This window comes from Antechinus flavipes, chromosome 2, assembly GCF_016432865.1.
Source record: "Antechinus flavipes isolate AdamAnt ecotype Samford, QLD, Australia chromosome 2, AdamAnt_v2, whole genome shotgun sequence".
In the NCBI taxonomy this organism is placed as follows: domain Eukaryota; kingdom Metazoa; phylum Chordata; class Mammalia; order Dasyuromorphia; family Dasyuridae; genus Antechinus; species Antechinus flavipes.
The window spans coordinates 377,856,569-377,881,064 of record NC_067399.1 but is presented as its reverse complement, the minus strand read 5'-3'; the positions used below and the strand labels follow the sequence as shown (position 1 = coordinate 377,881,064).

At 36.2% G+C, this 24,496-nt stretch overlaps 1 protein-coding gene across 2 annotated transcripts in view; it reads left to right on the top strand.

Annotated features, from left to right (window-relative positions):
- HHIPL1 (HHIP like 1) overlaps positions 1–24,496 on the top strand; it is a 96,520-nt gene that overhangs the window by 47,209 nt on the left and 24,815 nt on the right. For both annotated transcript variants that reach the window (XM_051978401.1, XM_051978402.1), the window contains exons 6-7: positions 293–438; positions 23,562–23,643. In XM_051978401.1, coding sequence (XP_051834361.1) covers positions 293–438; positions 23,562–23,643 — 228 coding nt within the window. The remainder of the gene's footprint in view (positions 1–292; positions 439–23,561; positions 23,644–24,496) is intronic.

The window sequence follows — 24,496 nt, the reverse complement described above, 5'->3', positions numbered from 1 at the left end:
CTGAGTTCCTGACTCCGGCTGATTTTAAATATGCGATCATTACAGTCACATCTAAGCTTTAGAAACTTCACCTTGGGAACAATCAGATAGTGCAGTTAGGAGGACCTGTATGTAAATGTGGCCTCAGACACATACTAGCTATGTGACCCTGGACAAGTAATTTAATCTCTTTGAGGCAATCAAGAGTTGATGTCACATAGATTTGGGTTCCATGCCTAGTTAGTGCCTTTTACTCTGTACCAGACTGTGCCATCAGTGACTAGTATTAATGCCATTTGCTTTTCCTCTTTAGGCGCTTGATGTCACTCAGGGAGAACCAGGCCACCAGACAGTGGCAGTACAGTGAGATCTGCATGGGGCGTGGGCAGACATGCATGTTTCCAGGCATGATCAACAACTATTATCAGTACATCATTTCCTTTGCTGAAGATGAGGCAGGTAAAATCAAGTTTCACTGTAGTTTTAGCGACAGAGGCTGATCTTTTTTTGATATGTAGGAGTGGTTTGATGTATTTTATAGTATCTTCTTACAAAAAAAAAAAAGAAGATAAAAAGAAAAATTATTGATGTCTTTAAAATAAAATTATCACAGAATTTCTCAATATGCCTTTTTTTATGACAACAATGAAGGAAAAAAAATAACCACTAGTTAAACAAATATGGCTGGTAGAATGACTGTATTTATGTCTTTATCCAATAAAAAAGGTTCAGCAGAACAAGATACGAAGCCAAGATGCTATTTGTAGGCTGGGTGGGAGAAAGTTGTTATTTTTGTGATCTTGGACAAATCATATCATATTTCCATATCTCACTTTCCCTTTTTTTCTTTCTTTTACAATTAAAATTTTTTTCTTTAATTTTTTTCCCCTTCTTTTTTCTTTAAAGTGAAGGGACTGAACTATTATCTGTGAGGTCTTCTGGCTCTGACATTATCCATTATCTGAGGAGTCAGAAGACTTAGGTGCTGGTCTCCTTTTGGCATTGTGATTTTGGCAAAATAATTTCATCTCTCTTGGCTTCAGGAAATAACATGACTGGAAACCTGCAACCGGGAGCTGAGGCTCCACCTTCTGGCCCTGCAGACCTCTGGGAATAGAGATCAGGTGATTTAGGCCTAAGGTCTGGCCTATTCTATCTCATAGATTGAGAAAACTTCACCTGGTCTCATTTAAGCAGAGTGCTTCATCTGATTCTAAGATCCTTCCAGTTTAGTTCCATATTTGGTTCTGTGAGTTGTTTGAGGCTTGCTTAAGGCCATTCCCCTGATAGACACCTTCCTCAGGGGAAACTAGAGCTCCTTGAGAGAAGAGGAGGGAAATTTGGGGAAGAGTGTGTCCTGGCTGATGAGGAATATCAGCTGTTGCCTCCATGGAGAATTTTGGATGATGCTTCATTTTCAGATAACCATCTCTCTGGTATATATAACTGAGAACTGGTGGGATGACTGCCTCTCTGGAAATAATTATTGCCTCCAGGACTGTAGACATGAGGTTGTCTGCAAGGTTTGTTAATGATAGAGAAGGAATTAAAGAATGTGTTCAGATACCTGCTTTCTGTTGAACAGTGTATTGAATTCAAATTGAAATTGTGCATAAAAATTTCCGCCAGAGGAATTATTGACTTAGAAAACCACACATTAACATTACTTTTGTTTTATTATATTTTTATTTATTTTTGTAAGTATTTTATTTTAATCTGGTTCAGAACTCAAGCAGTCAAGATTTAATATTTGACTCTTCTGCTATAGAGGAAACATAGTATACTAGAGGGAAGTACTGGACTTAGAGTGGAGGTTCATACTCAGGTGTGATAATCAGTAGGCACCACTTGAGAACCTTGTTATCCCTGAGTTTGTTTGTTTGTTTTAATCTGTAAAATGGACTCATGTAGAGGACCACAGTATTGGGGGAACTCTGAGAAAAGTATATTTGAAGCAAAGATACTTACAGCAGGGTGTTAACTCAGTGTGATTAATGAGATGATGGTTCTCTAGTTCACATATACTTAGTATTTAGCATAGTGATGTAATGGCTCTCTAGTTCACAAATACATAGTGTACTGAAATGATGTAATCATACTGAGGAATTTAAGGGCTGAGAGGACTGGAAATGAGACATTCCATCTTTGACTATTCTCCTGGTGGCTCTCCTGCCTCCTGCACTCCTCCACTAAGATCAAGGCTAGTCCCAAGATCCTCCAGAGAGCTAGCCTGGACATTACAGATTCAAAACAAGAAAAGTGATAAAACTCCTCTGCTCTGCTGTGGTCAGAGCATATGTGGCATACTGAGCATAACAGAATGGAATATTGTTTTATTTTTTCATTTTATTATTCTATTTTAGAAAGGATACTAACAAATTGGAGCTCATGCAGAGAGGAGTGATTAGAATGATACAAAGCCTAGAGAGTGTTATAAAAGAAATAAGGGAACCGAGAGTGTGCAACCTAATAAAAAGAAGATTTGTTAAGAACCAGAGTGAGGAATATGAGAGTAGTCTTCAAATATCTAAAGGGATATATCATTAGAAGAGAGATGTAATTTACTTTTCTTTTTCCCAAAGGACAGAACATAAAAGCAACAGGGGAAATGAAAAGAAAGCAAATTTTTGCTTACAGAAAATGTTCAATAATCAGAGCTGTTTAAAGGTGGATGTCTTTAAGTAGTAAGTAGTGAGTAGTAGTCTTTAAGTTAAGAATCATCTGTTGAGAATATTAAAGAGGGGATAATGATTCTTTAGGAAACCTATGGCTAATTGCCACTGAGGTCATTTCTGGTCCTGAGGTTCTCTGGGATAATTTTGTGGAATAGTGATACTTTCATGAGCTACCTAATAGAGTTGTCTTGAGGAACAGTCTTGGAAAATTAATAACATGTGTTAACAGCTATTAAAAGATGACATTACTCAACAGAAATCTTCTCTGAGAGATTTTTATCCCAGGTAGTAGAGATGGGTAATTCATCTCTACCCCAATTCCTCTACAATCTCTCTACTTGCTCCCTTTTAACATTTGGTCCAATTGGGGATGAAATTTATGATCATGGAGAGAGAGCAAAGCTTCTTAGACAGGATTAGACCCAGAAGATTGGCTTCTATCATTAGCACCCTGTCTGGGCCAAGTAAAGATGGATGGACTCCTGGAGAATAACTAAGACCTAGGGAAGCATAAGACACTAATATTACCAAGGCCACTGACTTCAGTAGTTGGGTGTTTTCCGTGTGAGCATTTGAGTCCAGTTCATGTGCTGACTTTACTAATGCAAAGATTAAGAAATGAGAACTGAGTCATTTTCTCCAAAGGACCAGGACCAAAGAGTTCATGGCTATGCTAATTAGGCCTATAAATTGTGCCTAGTACAAATGAAGGTCTTTTCCAGCTGATTAAGACAATCATCCCTTTAAATAGCTGGCAGTGCTTTGTGCTAATTAGGCTTAGCACTTGTACATAATTCCTCCCACAGGCATTTCTAGACCTTTTCCAAACTGTCCAGGCAAGACTCCAGAGGATGCCTGTAAGAGCTGTTTGTCCTGTTTTTTATGACTGGAGAGGCTGAGATGAGAGAGAATTGGTCATGAGTCTCCTGGGTTATTACCAGGAAGAAACTATGAGGGCTTGTGTTCTTGCTTAGCATCACCTTTGAAATATAATTATTTATAATTGTGAGAAAGGGGGGTTAATTTTGATGCCTTAAGACAAAAAAGAAGAGAAAGATGGAATGATTAAGCAATAGCCTGTCTTGGAGATAGGGGATTGGATTAGGCTTTGACCTGTGGCCAGGATTAAGGTCAGTTTGTTATCCTTGAATAGAGGTTTTTTTCCTTGTGCTAAATTAACTGGACCTGACAGGAAAAAAAAAATTATTTTGAGTTTCTTAGCTTTTTGCTTTAGTGACAGTCTCTTTTACAACCTCATAAAGGCTAGAATAATATATAAGGCCATAAATCAGTAGGGATGCAAATATTTTGCATTGTTGTTGTCTTAAGTGAGGAAGGACAGATCAAAAGAAATTCTATCCAGAGGCTACCAAGTGCAGACAGTGAGGTAAGGAGATAGCTAATAATGAGAACTTGGTTTTTTTGTTTAGTTGCTTTCACTCATTTATTGTACCCGATTCAGGGTGGACACTCAATAGATTTTAGTCCTACTGTTCTTCATAACTCTTGAGCTCAATCTACTTATCAGATTCAGCCTTTCTCAGTAGCATGTTCTATATAAGTTTATATCACTGTGCCTCACCTCAAAGGACCATTTTTTTAATAGGGGAAACGATGTGGAAATAACTAGGTATGTATTAGATCTGTATGGAGTAGATGGAAAGTACTCTGAAAGGTGAAGATACTAACAATTAGGACAGGGCAAGACCTTTTGCTAATGATGAGATTTGAGTGTAATTTTGAAGGAAGCCAGGGAAAAGAAGGTGAAGGTGAGGTAGGAGATCAATCTAGGTATGGGGATCCAGAGATAGGAGTACCATTTTTGAGGAATAATTGAATCTTAGAATGAGTGCATGGAGGGAAGTAAGGTATTTGAAGAACACTATTAGAAATAGCCTCATCTGACAAATGGGAGTTTCTATTGAATCCTAGAAATAATAAAGAATCACTGGAGTTCAATGAAAAGACAAACGATATATCAATTATGCATATGAAATCATACAGAATATATTTCCACAATAACTATATTACAAAAAAAGGCAAGAAAAATAAAGAAAGTCAAAAACTTATGCTTCAATTTGCATTCAGATTTCATCAGTTCTTTTTCTGAAGGTGGATAGTATTTTTCATCATGACTCCTGGAATTGTTCTGGATCATTATATTGCTGAAAGTAGCTGTCATTTTACAGCTGATTATGGAATATTGCTGTTAGTAGCTGTTTGTGTACAATGTTCTCCTGGTTCTATTTGCTTTGCTTTGCACCATTTCATATAAATCTTCCCAGGTTTTTCTGAAATTATCTTGCTTGTCATTTCTTATAGCATAGTAATATTCCACACAATCATATACCACAACTTGTTCATCCATTCCTTAACGGATGGACATACTTTCCATTTTTAATTCTTTGTTATCCTGGTTCATTTTTTGTCTAATATTCCTTTTCAGGAGCCTGTCCTGGATTTTCATAAATATCCCACCTAAAAAACTTGGGTATCCCCAAAGTCTTTGTCTTGGGCCCGTTTTCCTTCTCTCTGACTCTCTAGATCCTTAGTATCAAAGTCAAATAGAAACAGGGGTCATTAATATGTACTTAAGAATCCTAATGACTACATATTTAGTTTTTTTTAATGTAATATTATTTTTATTGCATTCTTATTTGTTTTATTAAATATTTCCCAGGTGCATTTTAATTTGGTTCTTGCTTATTCAGGAGTATTTAGGGCCACATGTAGCAGCTAGAGAGTCTATCCATTGTCCATCCATTTTTTGTTCTAGATGATCTCATAAGTTTCCATGAATTCAATGATCATCTGGATGTAGTATATTCTCCTGCTTTGTAGAGCTTGCTCTAATTATACTCCTGAACTTCAGTCTTATATCTCCCATTGCACTTGAACATCCACATCTGTATTGGCATCTCAGATTCAATGTTCAAAATATATCTTTCCCTCCTGAATCTCTTCCCCCTTCTCCAAGCTTTCCTCTTTCTATTTGGGATGAGGGAAACAATATCTTTCCAATCATCAATAATTTGTAACCTCATACTTATCTAGTGTCCAGAACAGTGCTTGACACAGAGTTGTTACTCAATAAATGCTGGTAGATTGAATGATCTATGACTTTCTTTCTTAATCATGTATCACATTCAATGCCCAAGGCTGATTGATTCCTCTTCCCTGGAATTTCTCACTTTCATCTCCTTTTCTCTACTCAGCCACTCCCCTAATTACAGCTTCTCACCTGGATTATTGTAATAACCTCCTATTTTGGTCTTTCTCCTCTACCATCTATCTTCCATACAATTGGCCAAATAATCTTCCTGAGGAATAGAAAATGTTACTCCCTTTCTTGAAACACTTCAGGAATTCTCCCATAAACTTTGGGATAAAATCCTAGCTCCTTAAGCTGGTATCTTTGATCTTTTGGAATCTGATTCCCAGTCTTTCTTTAGACATTTTTTTTGCCTACTCTCACATCCCTTCTTTTTCCTTCACTTCCTTTTAGATGCTTTATACTCATGTTAAACAACTATTATCTGTCCTCTAAACTCAACTGGCTACCCCTTCACTTCCAGATCTCCAAACAAGCCATGCCTAAAAGGACCTGCTTGCCATTTCTATCTTGCAAATCCTTACCTTCCTTCAAGGTTTAGCATAGATTTCAACTCTGTGAAGGTTCTCCTGATTCTTCCTTCCTCAATTTCTAGGGGATTTTCTCCTTTTCAATATACAAAATTGAATACTTGTTGTGTCCCCTAGTAGAATAAAAGCTTTCTTGAAGGAATAGACTATCTCATTTCTGTTTCTGCCTCCAGCATTTAGCAGAGGGTTTTATACATTATAGATATTTGATAAATGTTGAATTGAATGTTCAGGTCTGTAAAGTATTATTTTATTTTTGGCAGCTGTGTAAAAGATAAATGGGAGTTGTGGGACAGGAAAGGAGAGACTAGAGTTAGGGAAACTAATTAAATAATTGAGACTGGACTGGGATAGTTTAGATCAGTGCCTGTATGAAGGCAAAGGGGTGTATTATATGACTTCTCAGAAATCTCTTTCCCTTTTGCTGACTGTCCTAAACAGCTCCTCCAGCATCTGCATAAACACAGCTGCATAATTGATACTGTGTGTGTGTGTGTGTGTGTGTGTGTGTTTGTGTTACCCACACTCTTATGCCTTTGCCCATAGCTCCACACCCCACCTCCTCAGTCAGTCATCATACTCAGTACTTACTCTGCCCATCCTTGTACTGAACAATGTTTAAGGAATTCATTATAATTCTGGAGACAAGGTTAATACTCTGAAACAATAGCAAACAATACCAGACAGTATATAATTACCTAACTACTAAATTGCATAGGATAGTTTATTAACTCAGAGTTGCTCAAAAATAGAATGGATTGCCTCAGAAATTTGCCATCCCTGCAAAATGTTCAGGAGGCCACAAGACTAGACATTCAGGATGTTGGAAAGGATAGATCATTTGATCAGAAAATATCCTTTCCAATCCTGAATGTTGGAAAGGATATTTTCTGATTAAATGATCTATTTTCTGAATTTTTCCTCTCTTTTACAGTGTAGAAGAAAGAATAACAGGATGAAGAGTCAGAAATCTTGAGTTTGAGAGAATATTAGAGTTAGTGAGGAAAAGGGTTTAGAAGAAGCCATTAAAGGAATATGGCATGAGGTATGAGTGTGCCATTGACTAGCAGGTTAAATCCATAGAGGAGTTTAGCAGACTAACCAGAGGGAGAGAAGACCTCATAATGGACTTTGTCCTAAAAAGGGCTTAGCAAAAGTCTTCATTATAAGCACATCTTTTATAGGGGAAATATAACCTTGGGATCTTCTCAGGGGACAAAGGGAAGTACAAAGAAAAAGTTGGGGAGATAAAGGATGTATTTCCAGATATTGTAATTGTCTTAAAGATATTCTGGGAAAACTTGGTTCCTATCAGAGCTTAATAAAAGTCTGGGAAGTTCCCACCATAGGTATCCTAGAGGTATCTTAAAGATGCCATTCAAGATTATCTGGGCACATTATGGTTGCTTTAACTGTGGTAATAAAACAGTCTGGGAAGCTAAGTTCATAAGGTGAGCATTTTAGTATTTCCTGAAAATGGGAAGAGAATAAACTGTTTTTTTAGACCTTTTATCAGACAAATTTTCTGCAAAGATTTCTTAGTCAATAATTTTCCTTTTATTTCTGACTATATTGATCATATTTATATAAAAGCTTTCAAATTTCCTATAATCAAATTTGGTTCTATTAGATCACCACTTCTCAATTTCCTTTCTGGGTCATCATCCATGTCATGCTTCTATTTATGGGTGTCCCACAGGGTTCTGGTTTGGACCATCATCTCTTCTCTCTTTATACTACTTAACCTGGGGGTCTCACTAGTTCTGATTGATTTTAATTACCATCTCAAGACTGATAATTCTCAGTTCTGCTTTTATTGATATAACCTCTTCTGCTGATCTCCAATCTTAAATCTCCAACCACCTTTTAGACATCTCAGAGAAGATGTCCAGTAGACATCTTAAACTCAGTGTGTTTAAAATTGAACTCATTATCTTTCCTCCTAAACCTTCACCCTCACCCCTTGGACAACATCATGCTCTCAGTTCCTCAGGCTCATAACTCAGCTTCTTATTCTCTCTCATCCCTTCCTTTCTGTTCGGGCGCCAAAATGTGGTGAGCTTTTTCTTCTCAAAACGCAGCCAGGTGATAAAAGTTCAGATCTTTTATTATCTCCAATATAGCCCGGTTAGCTTAGAGGCCTATCTCTCTGCTTGGTTCCAAGAGCTCCCTCCGAATGTCGCCAAATCCAAAGGTCTGGTCCTTCAGCCTCTGCCTCTGCTTTCTTCTGCCTCCAACCAGCACAGAGATGGAATGAATCTCTGAAATCTCGGCTTGTAGCTTCTTCACTCTGAAGAACTCCCTCGACTGGCCCATTGAAGCTCTATTTATGCTCAAGAGAGGGATTGTGGGTTTTCTCCCATAGTGCTCTCTGTCCCAAAAAGCTTCAAGGGAGGTGTGAACTCATTGAACTCCAATGAGTAAAGGTGTGAACACAAGCCTTGTATTAATTAGTTCTACTTAGTACCTTGTTTCAGGTTCTGCCCAAAGCATCTTCTTGTAAGATTAGATCAACTCTAATTAGTTAGCAGTTAGTAAGGATTCCAACACCTTTCCCCTCCTATCCTCAATCCTATTTGTGGCAAATCAACTTCACCTCCACAGCATCTTTTGAATATACCTTCTTCTTTCCTCTGAAATTGTTACCAGCTTGGTGCAGCCCTCATTACCTCACATCTGGATTATTTCAATCAACTTGCTTCAAGTCTCTCCCCAGTACAATCTGTTCATTTGTTAAATGTGGTTTTCCTGAACTGCAGTTTCAATCAAGTCACCTTTATCTCCCTACTCAATAAACTCCATTGGCTTCCTCTCACTTCCAGGATCAAATAGAAAACCTTTTGCTTGGCATTCAAAGCTCTTCATAACCTAGTCAACCCATACCTACCACTCTCAACTACTGTTCTTCTATTGTACTTCTCACCATATATTCTTATAGCCAATGAACTGGTCTTTTGACTGTTCCACGAATATGACATTCTTTTTTTCAGGTCTGGGCATTTTCCCTGGTTATCCGCCATGTCTGGAATTCACTCTCTCTTTAACTCCTCCTATTGACTTCTCTGGCTTCCTTCAAATCTAAATTAAAATTTTTTCTACAAGAAGGCTTTTCTAATCTCTCTTAATTATAATACTTTCCCTCTTTTAATTACTTACTGTTTATCTTATACATAACTTGCTTTTACATATTTGTTTGCTTGTGTTCTCCCTCATTTCATTGTAAGCTTCTTGAGGGCAGGGGCTGTCGTTAGTCTCTTTGGATTGCTAGTGCTTGGCACTTAATAAATATTTATTAATTGACTTTTCTTCATTTTATCAAATCCTTCACAGAAGTCCTAGTCTCAAGCTTCATTGTGGTATGTAAGTAAATCTGGATTTTTGAAGGTTGTGCTAGTGGAGCACAAGGTATGGCAAGATATCTCATGCTAGCCTTTGAGTAAGGCAATAGGAACTGAAGACCAGCCTTCTTAATCATGGAGAAACAAAATACAAAATACAACTAGTCCAGCCATTTGGTGAAAAAACTTTTTTGGCCATGTCCACCCTGAAATGGGGAAAAAAATAAAAAAATAACTCTTGGTACTATAATATCCCCCTTTGCTTCTACTATAATAATGGCACAATGGTGAGGAAGGGGACAGTGGGAATTAAGAATCATAATTTTCAGATTCTCACTGTTGGTGTTCTACATGTCAAATCCAATAAGTATTCCTATTGCTGAAGGAGATGAATCATATGACTCAACATTCTTACCATAAACAAAACTCTAGGAAAAGGAAATTGTAGCTAAATAAAAGGAATGCTTTATAGGAACTCTTTTGAAAGACAAAGAAAAGAGTAAGAAGAATAAGTGATAATATGCCCCAAAGCTACAAAGAAATATTATTTCATGGTACATTTGCTCATCAAATATTATAGTATTAATGAAAAACATTTACAAAAAAACCTAATATATCAATATTAGTTGCTCAGGATGAAGTGGTAAAGAAATCCTATGAAAAGTCTGATAAGACTCTCCAAATCAAATTACTGGACAAGATAATGAGATGATGAAAAATGCTATCCATATACAAAGAGAGAATTGATAAAGTATGAATGCAGATCAAAACATAGTATTTTCTCTTTATTTTTTCCCTTTTTTTTGTTTTATTTCTTCTTTTACAACATGATAAATATAACCTATGTCAAATTGCTTATTGTCTTGAGCTGGGGGAGGTGAAGGAGATGGGAAGAAAACTTGGAACCCAACTTTTTAAAAAATGAATGTTAAAAATTATCTTTACATGTAATTAGAAAAAAATACTATTAAAAAAGAAAATGATGAGAGAAGGCAAAAACTTGTAGGTTTTTCCTCATGCCTCTATATCATGAGCACTTTCTTTAGAGATAGAATTGAAAGGTGCTAGATGTGACAGTATCTAATATGATCACTAAGAATGAATTTGATGACATTTTAATGGAAAAGAAAGGATTTATTATAGACACAAATATTATCACTAAGAATGAATTTGATGACATTTTAATAGACAAGAAAGGACTTATTAGGGACATGCTTATTATTCCTAAGTCATCTGTTTATGCATAGACCATTGATTTGTCAGAAATAAGATCAGAAATAATAAGAAACAAGATAAAAAATAGTAATGAGAAAAGATACTATATTAAATTATTCAAATAAGCTATTGAAAATAAAAAATGGAAAATAAACAACAGTGATGACATTGGCATCTACTATAGTGTGAATTAATTGCTATAATAATAATAATAATATTAATAAAGTAATCAAAAATGAAAAGCCCATTAGTCAGAAAACATTCGTTTTAACATTTCAAACGAGATATTTCTGAAAAGGCACTTAGTATGTCTGACAGGGTGGCTAGGTGATACAGTGTTGGAGTGCTGGGCCTGAAGTCAGAAATAACTCATCTTTATGAGTTCAAATTTGGTCTCAGACACTTACTAAGTTGTATGATCTTAGGCAAGTCATTTAACCGTGTTTATCTCAGTTTCCTCATTCATAAAATGAGCTGGAAAAGGATATAACAAACCACTCCAGTATCTTTGCCAATAAAATCTCAAATGGGGTCACAAAGAGTTGGACACAACTAAAATGACTAAAGAACAACACAATACCTGGCATGTAGTAGGTACTGTATAAATGCCTTTTCCATTCCCTTCTTCTCACTTGCCAAGAGGCAACTTCCAAAGTCATTAATGGGCTAGAACTTAAAACTTATCTGTAAAATTTCTCATTGGAAAAGTTTACCTCAGTTCCTCATCAGTAAAATGAGCTGGAGAAGGAAATGCTGTCACCCCAGTATTTCTGCCAAGAAAACCCCAAATGGAGTCACAAAGAATCAGGAATGACTTAAAAATGAGTCAATAACAAAAAATTAGATTTACCTAATATTTGTTGCTTTGGATTCTGACCCTGTGGTCCAAGATATTTATAATTCTCTCTCTCAGCTTTTCTGCACCTTGCTGCAACTGCATATTATTTAGTACCTTTATTCAAGTGATTTATAAAAATGTTTAAGAAGCTCCAAGTCTAGAGAAGATATCTAAAGAACTTCACTAAAGACTTTATTAGTTGATAGTGAATCTTTAATAACCATTCTTTTGAGTCTGGCCATTCCACAGCTTCTGAACCCATTTAATGTAATTAATCAATAAATCAATAAATAATACTATATTCTGGGTGCTGTGCTAAGCAATGGAGATATTAAAAAAAAAAGGTAAAAAAAAATCCTTGTCCTCAAGGAACTTAAAATCTTATGGAGGAGATAACATGTAAACAAATATATACAAATTAAAATGAACAAGATAAATAGGAAAAAAATTAACACGAGACACTTGAACTTAAGAGAGATTGGGAGGAGCTTCCTATGGAACATGGGATTTTAGTTAAAATTTAAAGAAAGCCAGAGAAGTGAGTGGGTGTAATTCAGGAGGGAGAATGTTCCAGGAATGAGGGATAGCCAAAGAGAGTACCCAAATTAGAGAAAGATTAAGTATCTTATTTGGAAAAGTGAGAAAGCCATTGTATGGAAGAATGTGTGATGGAGAGTAAGGTGTAAGAAGACTAGAAAGGTGGTTGTGGTCATGGTAGTAGGTTTTAAAAGGCTTTGAACACTAACCACAAGATTTTGTATTTGATCCTATAGGTGATAGGGAGCCACTGGATTCCTGAGAAGGAGAGTAACATGCTTATCTTTTTTTCCTCCTAAATTTCAACAACTAGTTTATAGGGATAGCATGAGAGACTTTGTAAAAATGAACAATTAAAGTCACTTTGCTGAAATCTTGGATGGCATATATAAAGCATTTTTCTGGTAGCTTTTGTCAAAAAAGAATCATATTTTTGTTGAAGCTGTGTTCTCACTAATCACTGTTTTAAATGTGTTCTGTAGCCATTTACTACTTCTGAATAACTGTATTGGTAAGATTATGTTTAGCCCAACATTTTCGTGCATGAGAAGCAGACAGGTACGGGGACAGAGTATTTAGGAAACCAAATATTATTAGCATAGAAAGATGAAAAAAAGTTGGAAAGGTTGACTGGAGTCAGATTATAGATTTTTGAATACTCAACTAGATATGGAAGTTTAAATTTATCTAGTATATAGTGGGGAGTCAATGAGCAGAGGAATAACATGATTAAGATTAGGTTTCAGGAATGTTCATCAGTTGATACCATATTAAGGTGGGTAGAAAGGAGGCAAGAGCCAGCTCATATCAGCTCTTGAATGGATGGTTACATTTTTAGAGTGAGCATTTACTTTTCAGAAATTGGCAAATGCAACAAATTGAGATTTGATTTATTGTTTTGTTGATGGTCTAAACTTTTTATAATTTAGATTAAACTTAAAAGTGTGTTTTATATACTTTTTTTTTTTGAGAATTGATTTTTCATTTACCATTCACACCCTTGGAGTGAGACTCCAACTATCATTAGGCAACAGACTTGAGATCTGAGGACCCTCAATTGAGATTGTATAGAGGCGTGGCTCTATGTAGGTATCACATTTCTCATGATCTGAAAGGGAGTGAGAAAGTGTTTGGGTCCAAGGAAATTAGCAACCAGGCTCCTCCTGTCAGACTATGAAACAAAGAGGGGTTTTTATTTTTGTTTTCTTTACCCTACACATCTGACTTACCTTGTAGTTGTTGGGTGACCTCATGGCTCTACAAATGCAATGTTTCTCTCTTCTCCCCCCCTCCCCCGCTAACCATCCCCAGGACATTTCTTCAAGTTTAATAACAATCCTTTCCCTGCCTTTCTCTCTTTTTTGCCCCAACTCTTCTAAATCCAAATATAAAATCCCCTGTGCCATTGCTTCAGTGCCCTGTTTTCACAGAGTGATTCTTTCTCAAGTTTGCATTTTAATAGGGAACTCTTAGAGATGTTGTGCTTAATGGTGAAATTTGTGATACCTTGGTAGACCAGCAAAAAATTCTATGGCAAGATGACTTTCTAGCACCCCTCAAATAATTTCACAAAGGCAGTGATTAACTCTATATGCTTCAGACCATAGAACCTAGCACTGATCATCTAATCGAATCTTCTCAGTTTACAGATGAGCAAACTGAGGCCCAGAGATGTGAAGGTATTTGCCTCATATCAGTCAAATTAGTAGCAACTACTTTTGGAACTAGTTTTTCTTACTCCTAGCCCCACTATGCTGTTATGGGGGAATGGAGATGAGGAAGGTTTAGCCATTAGAAATTTGGATCCTTAAAAATAAAACCAAGTAATTTTCTTTGGAGAAGAATTTCTCCTTTAGAGCTGGTGAGGTTTTAAGTTTAGAAAAATGTGTAACAAAGGAGTGGGGGAAGGCAGGGATCTGTGAGCTGGCCGAGTTGGCTGGGGCCTCAGGTCTTTGTTTCCACTGGGAGAGCCATTCACCAACAGTCAGGGATTGTCATGGGACAAAGCCCATTTGGGCCATTCAAAGCTGCTGAGAATGCTTGGCTAGGTTACCAGGCAACCCCATGCACCCCTGTGGTGATCCCTGCATCCCCATTCCCTACCCCAGCTCAGTGCTTGATGCCAAGAAATCTCTGCAAGTTCATTCCTTCAGAGCTTTTTCTTTTCCTTTAACAGTTTTACAGGTTTTTTGGGACCCATTCTGGCTGAGCCAGGTGAAGATGGGCAACTAATTTCATTATGTATTTTCCAAAGAGGCAGGGCATCTATTCCCTGGTCCCCAGAACCCACTAGTGCCAGAAAATAATCTGAGAAGTGCCCCAGTTGGAATTAGCATGCCTGTGGCTAATGGGAAGTTTTCATGGTATTTGAAATTCTTTGTCTTCCATGAGGATTAGAGGGTTAATTTATTCTGCACCTCAGTCCTGTGAGGATCCAATGAGATAAAATATGCAAAGTACTTTAAAACTTTAAGAATTATATATATAATAATTATTAATGCTAATAAGAATAGTATTAATAACAGTTTTGTGGGTCTGAAATTAATTACAATCTTCCCCTTGCCTCCTTATAGAATCGTTTCCCACATTTATTTATTCTCCTCTTCTTTCCCATCTTCTCCTTATTTTTCTTGTCTTCTCCTCTCCTCTCTTCTGTTCTTCTCTCTTCTCCAGATTACACAATGTTGAAGCTTCAAAAGACTTTACAATCAGAAGTATAAAATGTTACAGCTGGAAAAGACTTAAAAAATTATAGAATTATAGAATGTCATCAGAACTGTAAGGAGCTTTAAAAGATCATCTTCAGTTCAAACTTCTTATTTTACAGATGTGGAATTAAAAACTCAAGAGCTTAAATGGATTTAAGGAAAAGTATAGAGTAGTGACTTGGTGTCAAAAAAGCTGGATTTAAGTCACATCTGTGCCATTTATAGACTATGACCTTAGCCAAGTCGTTTTCCTTCTTTACATTTCCATTTCTTTATCTGGAAAATGAAGGAGTTGGACAAGATGATTTTTTAAATCTCTCTTAATGTTTTGTGATTCAATGGAGTCAGTCCAAAGTTACATAGATAGGGGGCTTAGTCCTGTAAGATTTCAACCTATATTTTCTGTGTTTAAGTAGAATTTTTTCCATGACACCAGACATTCGCAGAACTTGAGTATGTTGTAAAAGCTAAAATAATAGATAGACATATATGTAGTAGTGGAGAGAAGCACTCAATATATGTCAGAAGATCTGGGCTTAGTTCTGGCTTGATGAGTTGCTCTTGCATGACTTTGGCTAATTTTCTTAAACTTTCTGAGCCTCAGTTTCCTCCTTTGTAAAACAAAGGGTTTGGTCAAAATCAAAGGTTCTTAACTTAGGGGAGTTCACAAACTTGTGGTTTTAAAAATATTTTTATAAATATGTCAATATAATTGGTTTCATTTGTAATCCTATATATTTTATTTTATGCATTTAAAAATATTATTCTGGGAAGCAGTTCATGGCCAGCCAGACTGCCAAAGGGTACATGATACAAAATTGTAAAACCAAAAAAAAAAAAAACCTGTTAGATCTCAAGATCCCTTTCAACCCTTAAATATTTTGATTCTAAGATTTTTTAATATTAAATTTTATTTTATTTTCAGATCTACAATCTCATTTCCATATTTTCTTTCACTAATTGAAAAAACAATAAATAAATAAATAAAGCCCTCTTAATAACCTTTATAGTTAAACAAAAATTAATTCCTAAAAACCCATTTCCTCTCAATGAAGAGATGAATAGCATGCTTCTTCATGAGATTTCTGGAGTCTTATTTAATCAGTTATTGGAGTCTTCATTAATCAGTTACTAAGCCTTAAAAAGATGATTATTTTCACAATATTGTTATTGTAGAAATTATTCTCCTGGTATTGTTCACTTCACTCTACATCAGTTCCTACAAATTTTCCCAACTTTCTCTGAAACCATGTCCATCATTTTCACAGTACAATAATGTACAAAATAATACATTTATATACCATAATTTGTTCAGCCATTTCCCAAATAATGAGTACCCTCTCAGTTTCCATTTATTTGTCAAAAAGAATTGCTACAAATATTTTCATAAGTATTTATGAAATAAATCTTTTCCCTCTTTCTTTGTTCTCTTGGGTTATAGGTCTAATAATACTATTATTGGGTCAAAGAGTAGTTTGGTTGATCCTAAGATACTGAGGTTTCCAGTTCAACCAGGTACATTCAGAAGATTCTGCAATAGCTTGTATGGCCTTGAAAGTTTGGGGGAAGTCCAAATAAAATGAATCCTCTAATATTAGTAAAAATCAATTTCTTCTAATTTTATGATGGGTTTTTTACAAATTTTTTTGGAGTTTTTTTGTCTGTGTTTTTTATTAAAGCTTTTTATTTTCAAAACATATACATGGACAATTTTTCAATATTGACCCTTGCAAAGCCTTGTGTTCCAATTTTTCCCTCCTTTCCCCCCACCCATTCCCCTAGATGGCAAGTAATCCAGTATATGTTAAACATGGTAAAAATATATGTTAAATCCAACATGCACATACATATTTATACAATTATCTTGCTGCACAAGAAAAACCAGATCAAAAAGGAAAAAAAAAATGAGAAAGGAAATAAAATGCAAGCGAACAACAAAAAGAGTGAAAATGCTATGTGTGATCCACACTCAGTTCCCACAGTCCTTTCTCTGGGTGTAGATGGCTCTCTTCATCATAAGATTATTGGAACTGGCCTGAATATCTCATCTCAGCCACATCCATCAGAATTGATCATCACATAGTTTTGCTGTTGCCGTATAATAATGACCTCCTGGCTCTACTCACTTTACTTAATATCATACCATGTAAGCCTCTCCAGGCTTCTCTGAAATTATGCTGCTAGTCATATGTTACAGAACAATAATATTCCATAACATTTATAAACCATAATTTCTTCAGCCATTCTCCAGTTGATGAATGGCTGAATAAATTATGGTATATAAATATTATGGAATATTATAAAATATCCAATTGATGGGCATCCACTCAGTTTCCAGTTTCTTGCCATTACAAAAAAAGGGGTGCCCCAAATATTTTTGCACATGTGGGTCCTTTTCCCTTCTTTAAGATCTCTTTGGGAAATAATACCAGTAGAAACACTGCTGGATCAAAGGGTATGCATATTTTGATGGCCCTTTGGTCATATTTCCAAACTGCTCTCCAGAATGGCTGGATCCATCCACAACTTCACAATATATGAGTGTTCTAGTTTTCCCACATCCCCTCCAACATTTGTCATTATTTTTTCCTGTCATCTTAGCCAATCTGAGAGGTGTGTAGTGGTGCTTCAGAGTTGTCTCAATCTGCATTTCTCTGATCAATAGTGAATTAGAGCACTTTTTTTCATATGACTAGGAACAGTTTTAATTTCTTCATCTGAAAACTGTCTGTTCATATCCTTTGACCATTATCAACTGGAGAATGGCTTGAATTCTTATAAATTTGAGTCTTCTCTATATATTTTAGAAATGAAGCCTTATCAGAGCTTTTAAATGTAAATATTTTCCCCAGTTTATTGCTTTCCTTTTAATCTTGTCTGCATTAATTTTGTTTGTACAAAAACTTTTTAAATTAATATAATCAAAATTATCTATTTTGTGTTCAAATAATGAACTCCAGTTATTGTTTGGCCACAAATTCATTTCTTTTCCACAGACCTGAGAGGCAAACTATCCTTTGTTGGACAATTTTCTTATACAAATTGTCTATTTTTAAATAAAAATTTGTAGAATATTAGTAATCCTAAGATTTTTGCATTGTGATCTATCCTCCATGCTTTGTCACTTTGTTCTATATGTTTTCCAGTAGATTGAATAATTCAATGTAGGTTTTTTTAAAAGGCCTATATCAAGATGTTTTTTGTTTACCGTTTATTTTTCTTCATAGGAAATCTACATTTTTTTTTGGTTCTGGGAATTTTTTGTATTTTTTAAATCTCATTTTCTCTCTCTCTTTCTCTGTCTCTGTCTCTCTCTCCTGTCTCTGTCTCTATTTTTCTCCTTCCTCCTTGTGTGCGTATTTTGATGGGTGTGTTAAAGAAAATGGTTCTTGTCAATTTGTTCACTTCTCCATCATGAATCAGTTTCTTCAGAGTTCTATACCATTTTCTTTTTATTTTAAATTAATATTTTATTTTTCCCACTTGCATGCAAAATCACTTTTTACCATTTATTTAAAAAAGATTTTGAATTCTAAATTCTCTTCCTCCACTCCCCTTTCCCTGAGAGAACAAGCAATTTAATACAAGTCTTATAGCATCTTCAAATCACTGTATCTATTATCTCATTTGTTCCTCATCCTTACAGTGAATCACTGTAAGGGATTCAGGATAGGGATTATTTATCCCTGTTTTAGAAGTGAGGACGTTGTATCCCAGAGACTTCAAATGACCCGACTAAAGTGATACAGCTAGTAAAGGGTAGAGAAAAACATGAGAAGTAATCTTGTGAAACTGATACAAACTGAAATAGCACATGGAACAATCTATACAGTAACTACCATAATAATAATAGATGAAAAGGCTATATGAGTTCAGACCAATTTTAGTCTTAGAAAATATTTAAAGAAACATTTCCTTTCATTAGAGAACTGAGGCAGGCAAGGTGAGGTAACAACCATTTTTAAGAATCAGTTTTGTGACAGACACTTTTCTAAACAAAGGGAGACAAAAACAAGCAAAGAGAAAGACAGTTGTTGGTCTTAAGGAGTTTGTATTCTAATGAGAGAAGACAACACATAAAAGGATGCTGATGGAGGAGAACTCAGGATACTCAAGCAGAGGCATGGAAGCAGAGTTCCTAAAGTCAGAAGCATAGCCAAGATGGGAATGAAGCAGGACCAAAAGAAAGGCCTTGAAAGGAGGGGCTTCCAAAAAATGATTATAAAAAACAAAAGCCATCAATGGGATAACAGAGTTCAGATGGTGGAAAAATTTTGCTGACAGGAACTGAGAGAAGTTCCAGGGTGAGGGGAGAATTGGATAATTGTGGTGATGTCCTTAGTATCAGAAGTACAGCTGAGAGGGGGAATGAAATCAAGCTGATGTAGGCCTTGTCCCCAAAATGAAGGTCTTAAAAGTGTTGCACCAATGAGATGGGAAGGGATGGCATGGTGAAGGAATATTGTTGGATGGAACTCTCCCAGTCTTCCAGGTGCTTAGAAACTGGGGATGCTGAATGTTGCATACACTGTCAAATAAAGTTCCTTTTATCATTGGTTTTGTTTAATTTTTTTTCTAAGGTGTTTGATTAGGTGGGGTTAGAATAGGAGAGAGTATGTGCATGGAATGGAGGGGTAGGAAATATGGAGAGGAATATGGAGGCTAACATATTAAAAAAACAGGTATCTATGAAACAATTAAACAACATCCTCTTGATGTTCCCCTTTAGGGACTATATTTAAAATGTTTAAACAAAAAGGCAATGAAAATATTTGTAAGGAAAATTTTAGAGCCAGTTTTAATTCTTTCCTCCCCATCCTTCCCCCTTTTTTCCCCACATGCAAACTCCAAGCTCCAGAGTGCATACATATTAGTTACCAGCTTCCCAGATTGTGAATTATGATCCTCAGTGGATTTCCTGTCTCCCTCAGACAGAGAATCAGGCAAACTGGTTCCATTTTATAGTGCTGGATATTTAGAATACCCTCAGGCAAAACTTGGTTAATTAGGTATATGGCAGCCAAGCTTTTTATTTTATTTTAGTTTTGGAGGGGGAGGCAGGTGCGCCTTAACTTTTCTTGAGAAAATCTGCCACTCATGTTATGCAGGTGGTATTCTGAAAAGATCATGAAATTAGAAAACCTGGGCTGCCATCACTAACTTATCATGTGATTTGAGGAAAAACCATTTCACTTTTTTGGGACCTCAGTTTTCATGTGTATAAAATGGGGAGAATTATTTCTGATTTGTTGATTGAGATTATTTGAGCCTCTTTTGAATTTCTGATAATGAGTATATTTGAGGATGTGAAAATATTATTTTTTCAAGATACAGCTCACATCTCAACTTTTCATGTAACCTCAAATTCAGAAATATTTAGGAAATAAGATGTAAAGCTTTTTTAGATCAGCTCATTCAATTGTTTACTTTAATAGATTAAAAAAAAAAAAACTGAAGTCTGGGACTTGGGTGTACCTGGAACAATGGAGAAATCCTCCTTCTGGCTGAGCTACTTGTCTTTAGTCACAATATCTAGAGCCTCTGCTCTGGAAAGATCAATGCTCCCAGCCCCCAATGGAAGTCCATATTTCAGCAGCCTGACTGAAAGAATATTGGATTCTAAATTAGGAGACCTGGGTTCCAGCCCCTTCTCTTAAACCAACCTTGAATATTTCTTTTGTCACCTATTTCAACTGTTTTTTTTAATCAATAAAAATTAATTTTAAAAATAAAAGCTTCATATCAAAAATAGTCACATAAGAGAAATGTTAATATGTAATATAGTCATTTGTATAAACAACTTACCTTTACATCTTATTGCCACATAGCTAATACATATTTTCTTGACTATTCTTTGCAATCATACCCATGAGCCGTATTCAAGAAATTAAATCATTTATTCCTTTAATTGAGGGAAATTTTCAACCAGTTTCAAATCAACCTAATTGTATCACTGCCTCATTTATATTCCTACATCTTTGCTATAAGGATAACAGGAAAAGACTTTGTCAAATGGTTGACTGGTTTTTACATATTATTTCTACAATCTTCCTTTGCTGTACAGGTCTAGCTATCCTGTCTGAAAGAAAAATGTAGTTAGTCTGGTCTGACCTGTTCTTGATAAAGCTGTGCTAATTCTCAGTGATTACTGCTTTCCTTTCTAGATGTTGACAAACCATCCCTTTAATAATATGTTCTAGAATTTTGCTGGGATTAAAATTATACTTCCTGGTCTATAGATTCCATTCTCCATTCTTTTCCCTTTTGTAAAAATCAGAACATTTGCCCCTTTTAAGTTCTGAAGCATCTCTCCTATTCTGCAAAATCTTTCAAAGTACTCAGTAATCCCATCCCTATGTTCTTTCAGCACCCTGTCATTTGGGGCCTGATGGCTTGAACTCACCAAGGGCAATTAGATGCTCTCTTATTATTTCCTTAATTACCTTGGCCTTCATCTTCCTACTTGCTGATTTTGTTTTGTCCTCTCCATTCCAAAGACATTTCATCCTGGCAGAGAGAAGAAAAGATAAAAAAAAAAGAGCAGTTCTGTATGTCATCTATTATCAGCCCATCTTCCCTAAGCAGCATTTCCATCCCTCTGTGATCCTCCTCTTTTCCCCAGCATAACTACAAAAGCCCTTTTTGTTGTCCTTAGCATTCTTCCCCAGACTCAGCTCATCCTGAGCTTAAGACCTTCTCATTCTTTTTCCATTTGTCCCACAGGTCCTTACTTAAGAATAACATCTCAATGAATATTCAGTTTGACAGGTTGGTCATCTGCTGCTGTGCTCAGAATCATAGAACTGTCAGGGCTAAAAGGGAGCTTAGAGATATTGGTTTTAACCCTTTCATTTTATCGATGGAGAACCTGAGATCCCAACAAGTAAAGTAAGCCATTCGACTGCATAACTAATACATGACAGATTTGGAACTTTTAACCTGAATCTCATTCCAGATTCAGTTCTTTTTCACTGTCCAATGCCAAAATGCTATAATGAATAAGGATCCAGGTTTTCAGATATTATAATTAAGGCTTATTGAGCAGCAGGAAAAACACTCCTGAGCATAACCGAGACTACAGAAAGTTATGGGTAAGCTCAGCTGTCAGAAGAAGGAGATTCAGATAAGTGGGCAGCCACTGATAAATAGCAGTGGTCAAAAGCTGAATGCACTATCAGCTAGGAGGCAGACTATTATTTCTTGCGAATCTGGCAGTATATTGATAATAGGTGACATGGCAACGTTATAGGCAAGAAAGAATCTTCTTAGAAATAAGCTTCCTATCATTGAAAGTCTTCAAGCAGAGACTAGATGACTGTTAGAGTTTTTGTAGACAGGGCTCATGCTTCATTCAATTCAACAATAAATGTTAACTATCCACTATGTATAGGTTACAAAATCAGGAGTGTAAGAAATAACTTACAATATCACAATTTCTAGCTGCAATAAATTTACAATTTAATGTGTGTCTATATGGAAGATATGAAATGTACACAAATATATGATATAGATTAGGATGTAATTAAATACAAAAAAGATGTCCTGACATAGGGCTATAAGAAATTTGAGGATGGAAACAAAAATTGCATTTACTGAGAGGTTTGGGGAATAGAAGAAATAGTATGGAAAAGTTTCCTGGAAGAGGTAGTATCCAAATTCAGCCTAGGAAAAAGGAAGGGATTTGAATGGGCAGATGACTAGGAAAGTCTATTCCAGGTTCAGGGGAATAATTTAAAGATTGGGGGAATGGGAAAGAACTGGATAAAATACAGACTAGATGAGCTGGAATATAGGGTCAAGGAAGGTGGATAGTATGAAATAAGATTAGTAAATTTAAGTCCGATCATAGAAGAATCATAGGATTTAGAGATCAAGCCTCCATATTTTTACAGATGAGTAAATTGAGACCCAGAGAATTAAAGTGACTTGTTCAAAGTTATACAGAGCTGGGCTGCAAACACAAATCTAATGCTTTGTTCTCTACAATCTGTGCTACCTCTCTCTAAAGCTAGGCTAAGGAGTTTATACATTATTCAGTAGGCCGTGGGAACGCTGAAGGCTTTTGAGGAAAATGAGTGATGCGATTAGAGCAGTCGATTAGGAAAATTCTCAGGCCTTAGTGTGAAGGTTGGATTGGTAAGGAAGTAGACTGGAGTCTGGGAAATGAATGCAATCAATACTTACACTGGAAGCCTTGCTTGTGCTGGGATGATTTCGATGATCCTTTCCAAATTTAAGATTTTGTGATAGGGGAGAGGCAAGGCCAAACCACTGGAAAAGATTTACTATTTTTAACTCCGACAAACTGAGCAGTAACTTGGGTATGGAAAGGATGATATTAGGCTCCCAGATATTGAGAATGGAACAACAAAGTTGCACTTGATTATATGAAGGAAAGAGACTGGCTACTGGACATTGTGTGAACTCTCTGGTGAGTCTAAGAGCTCTTGGGCCTGGCTTGCCATAAATATTCCCAAGCTCAGGCATAGATTGAACTCAGTTTGGAATAGGTAGTTAAATAGCTATACCTAAAAGATTAGAAGAATAAAGGATGTGCAAGGAAGCAAGAGACGGTCATTGCACCAGGTGACATTTTTTACATGTTTCCTTGTTTTTTGTTTTCTCAAAGGGGAACTTTACTTCATGTCTACTGGAGTGCCAAGCGCTACATCTGCAAGTGGAGTCATTTACAAAATGGTTGACACCTCTAGGTAAGGTCAAAAAATAAATATATTATCCATGCTCTTGGCTATGAAACATTTTTCAGCAATCACTGCCCCCAAAGTCTTGTCTGAATAGAAAATAAACACAAACTCTATTCATGTTCCCTAATGCCATTCCCTCCCAGCTCACTTTAGAACCCTTCAGCCTCATAACTGGCAGAGAACTGGAATGAACCCTTGAATAACAGAGCATTCTAGAATCAAAGCTCAGTGCCTTTTTCAGGATGTTTCTTCTTCAGGCAGGCTAATTGAACTGTCCAGGATTTCATGATTCACAAACAGCTTGCTGTGGCTTTCCGTTGCTCAGTTTTGTGCTCAATTCCCTGGTAACTGTCTCTTGTGCATTTATTTGACACAATACTAATTGATACAGGTCACTCATTTCCTGCTCCTGTGCTACCTAGGTTACTAGGCTGTTGAAAGGAATCATCAGGGAAAGGCTTAATATGGACATATGGTGGCAGAGAGCATAATGGTCTCCAGAGGAAAGGCTCCTTTCAGTTACCTAGAAGCTCCACTGGGGCAGGGCCCAACTTGATAAGGAGTCAGCTTTCTTGTAAATAGGGAAGAAGTAGCTCCCAACAAAGAGCATAGACAATCCTTTATCTGGCCTTTGAAGGCTTCAATATGATTTTGATTCATCAGAACAATATCATTGCTCTTACCCACAGAATCATATCTGTTCTTGATTGAGCAAACCTTGAGAATGGGTAAAGACTAATTCCCTGGTGCTAAAGGGAATTCAAAGGTAAATAAATACTCTTGCATACTTCTAATCTTCAACTGGATCTGTGAGCTCAATTTCTGCAGTTCCCTCTTGTAATGCAGATTGCAACCCCTC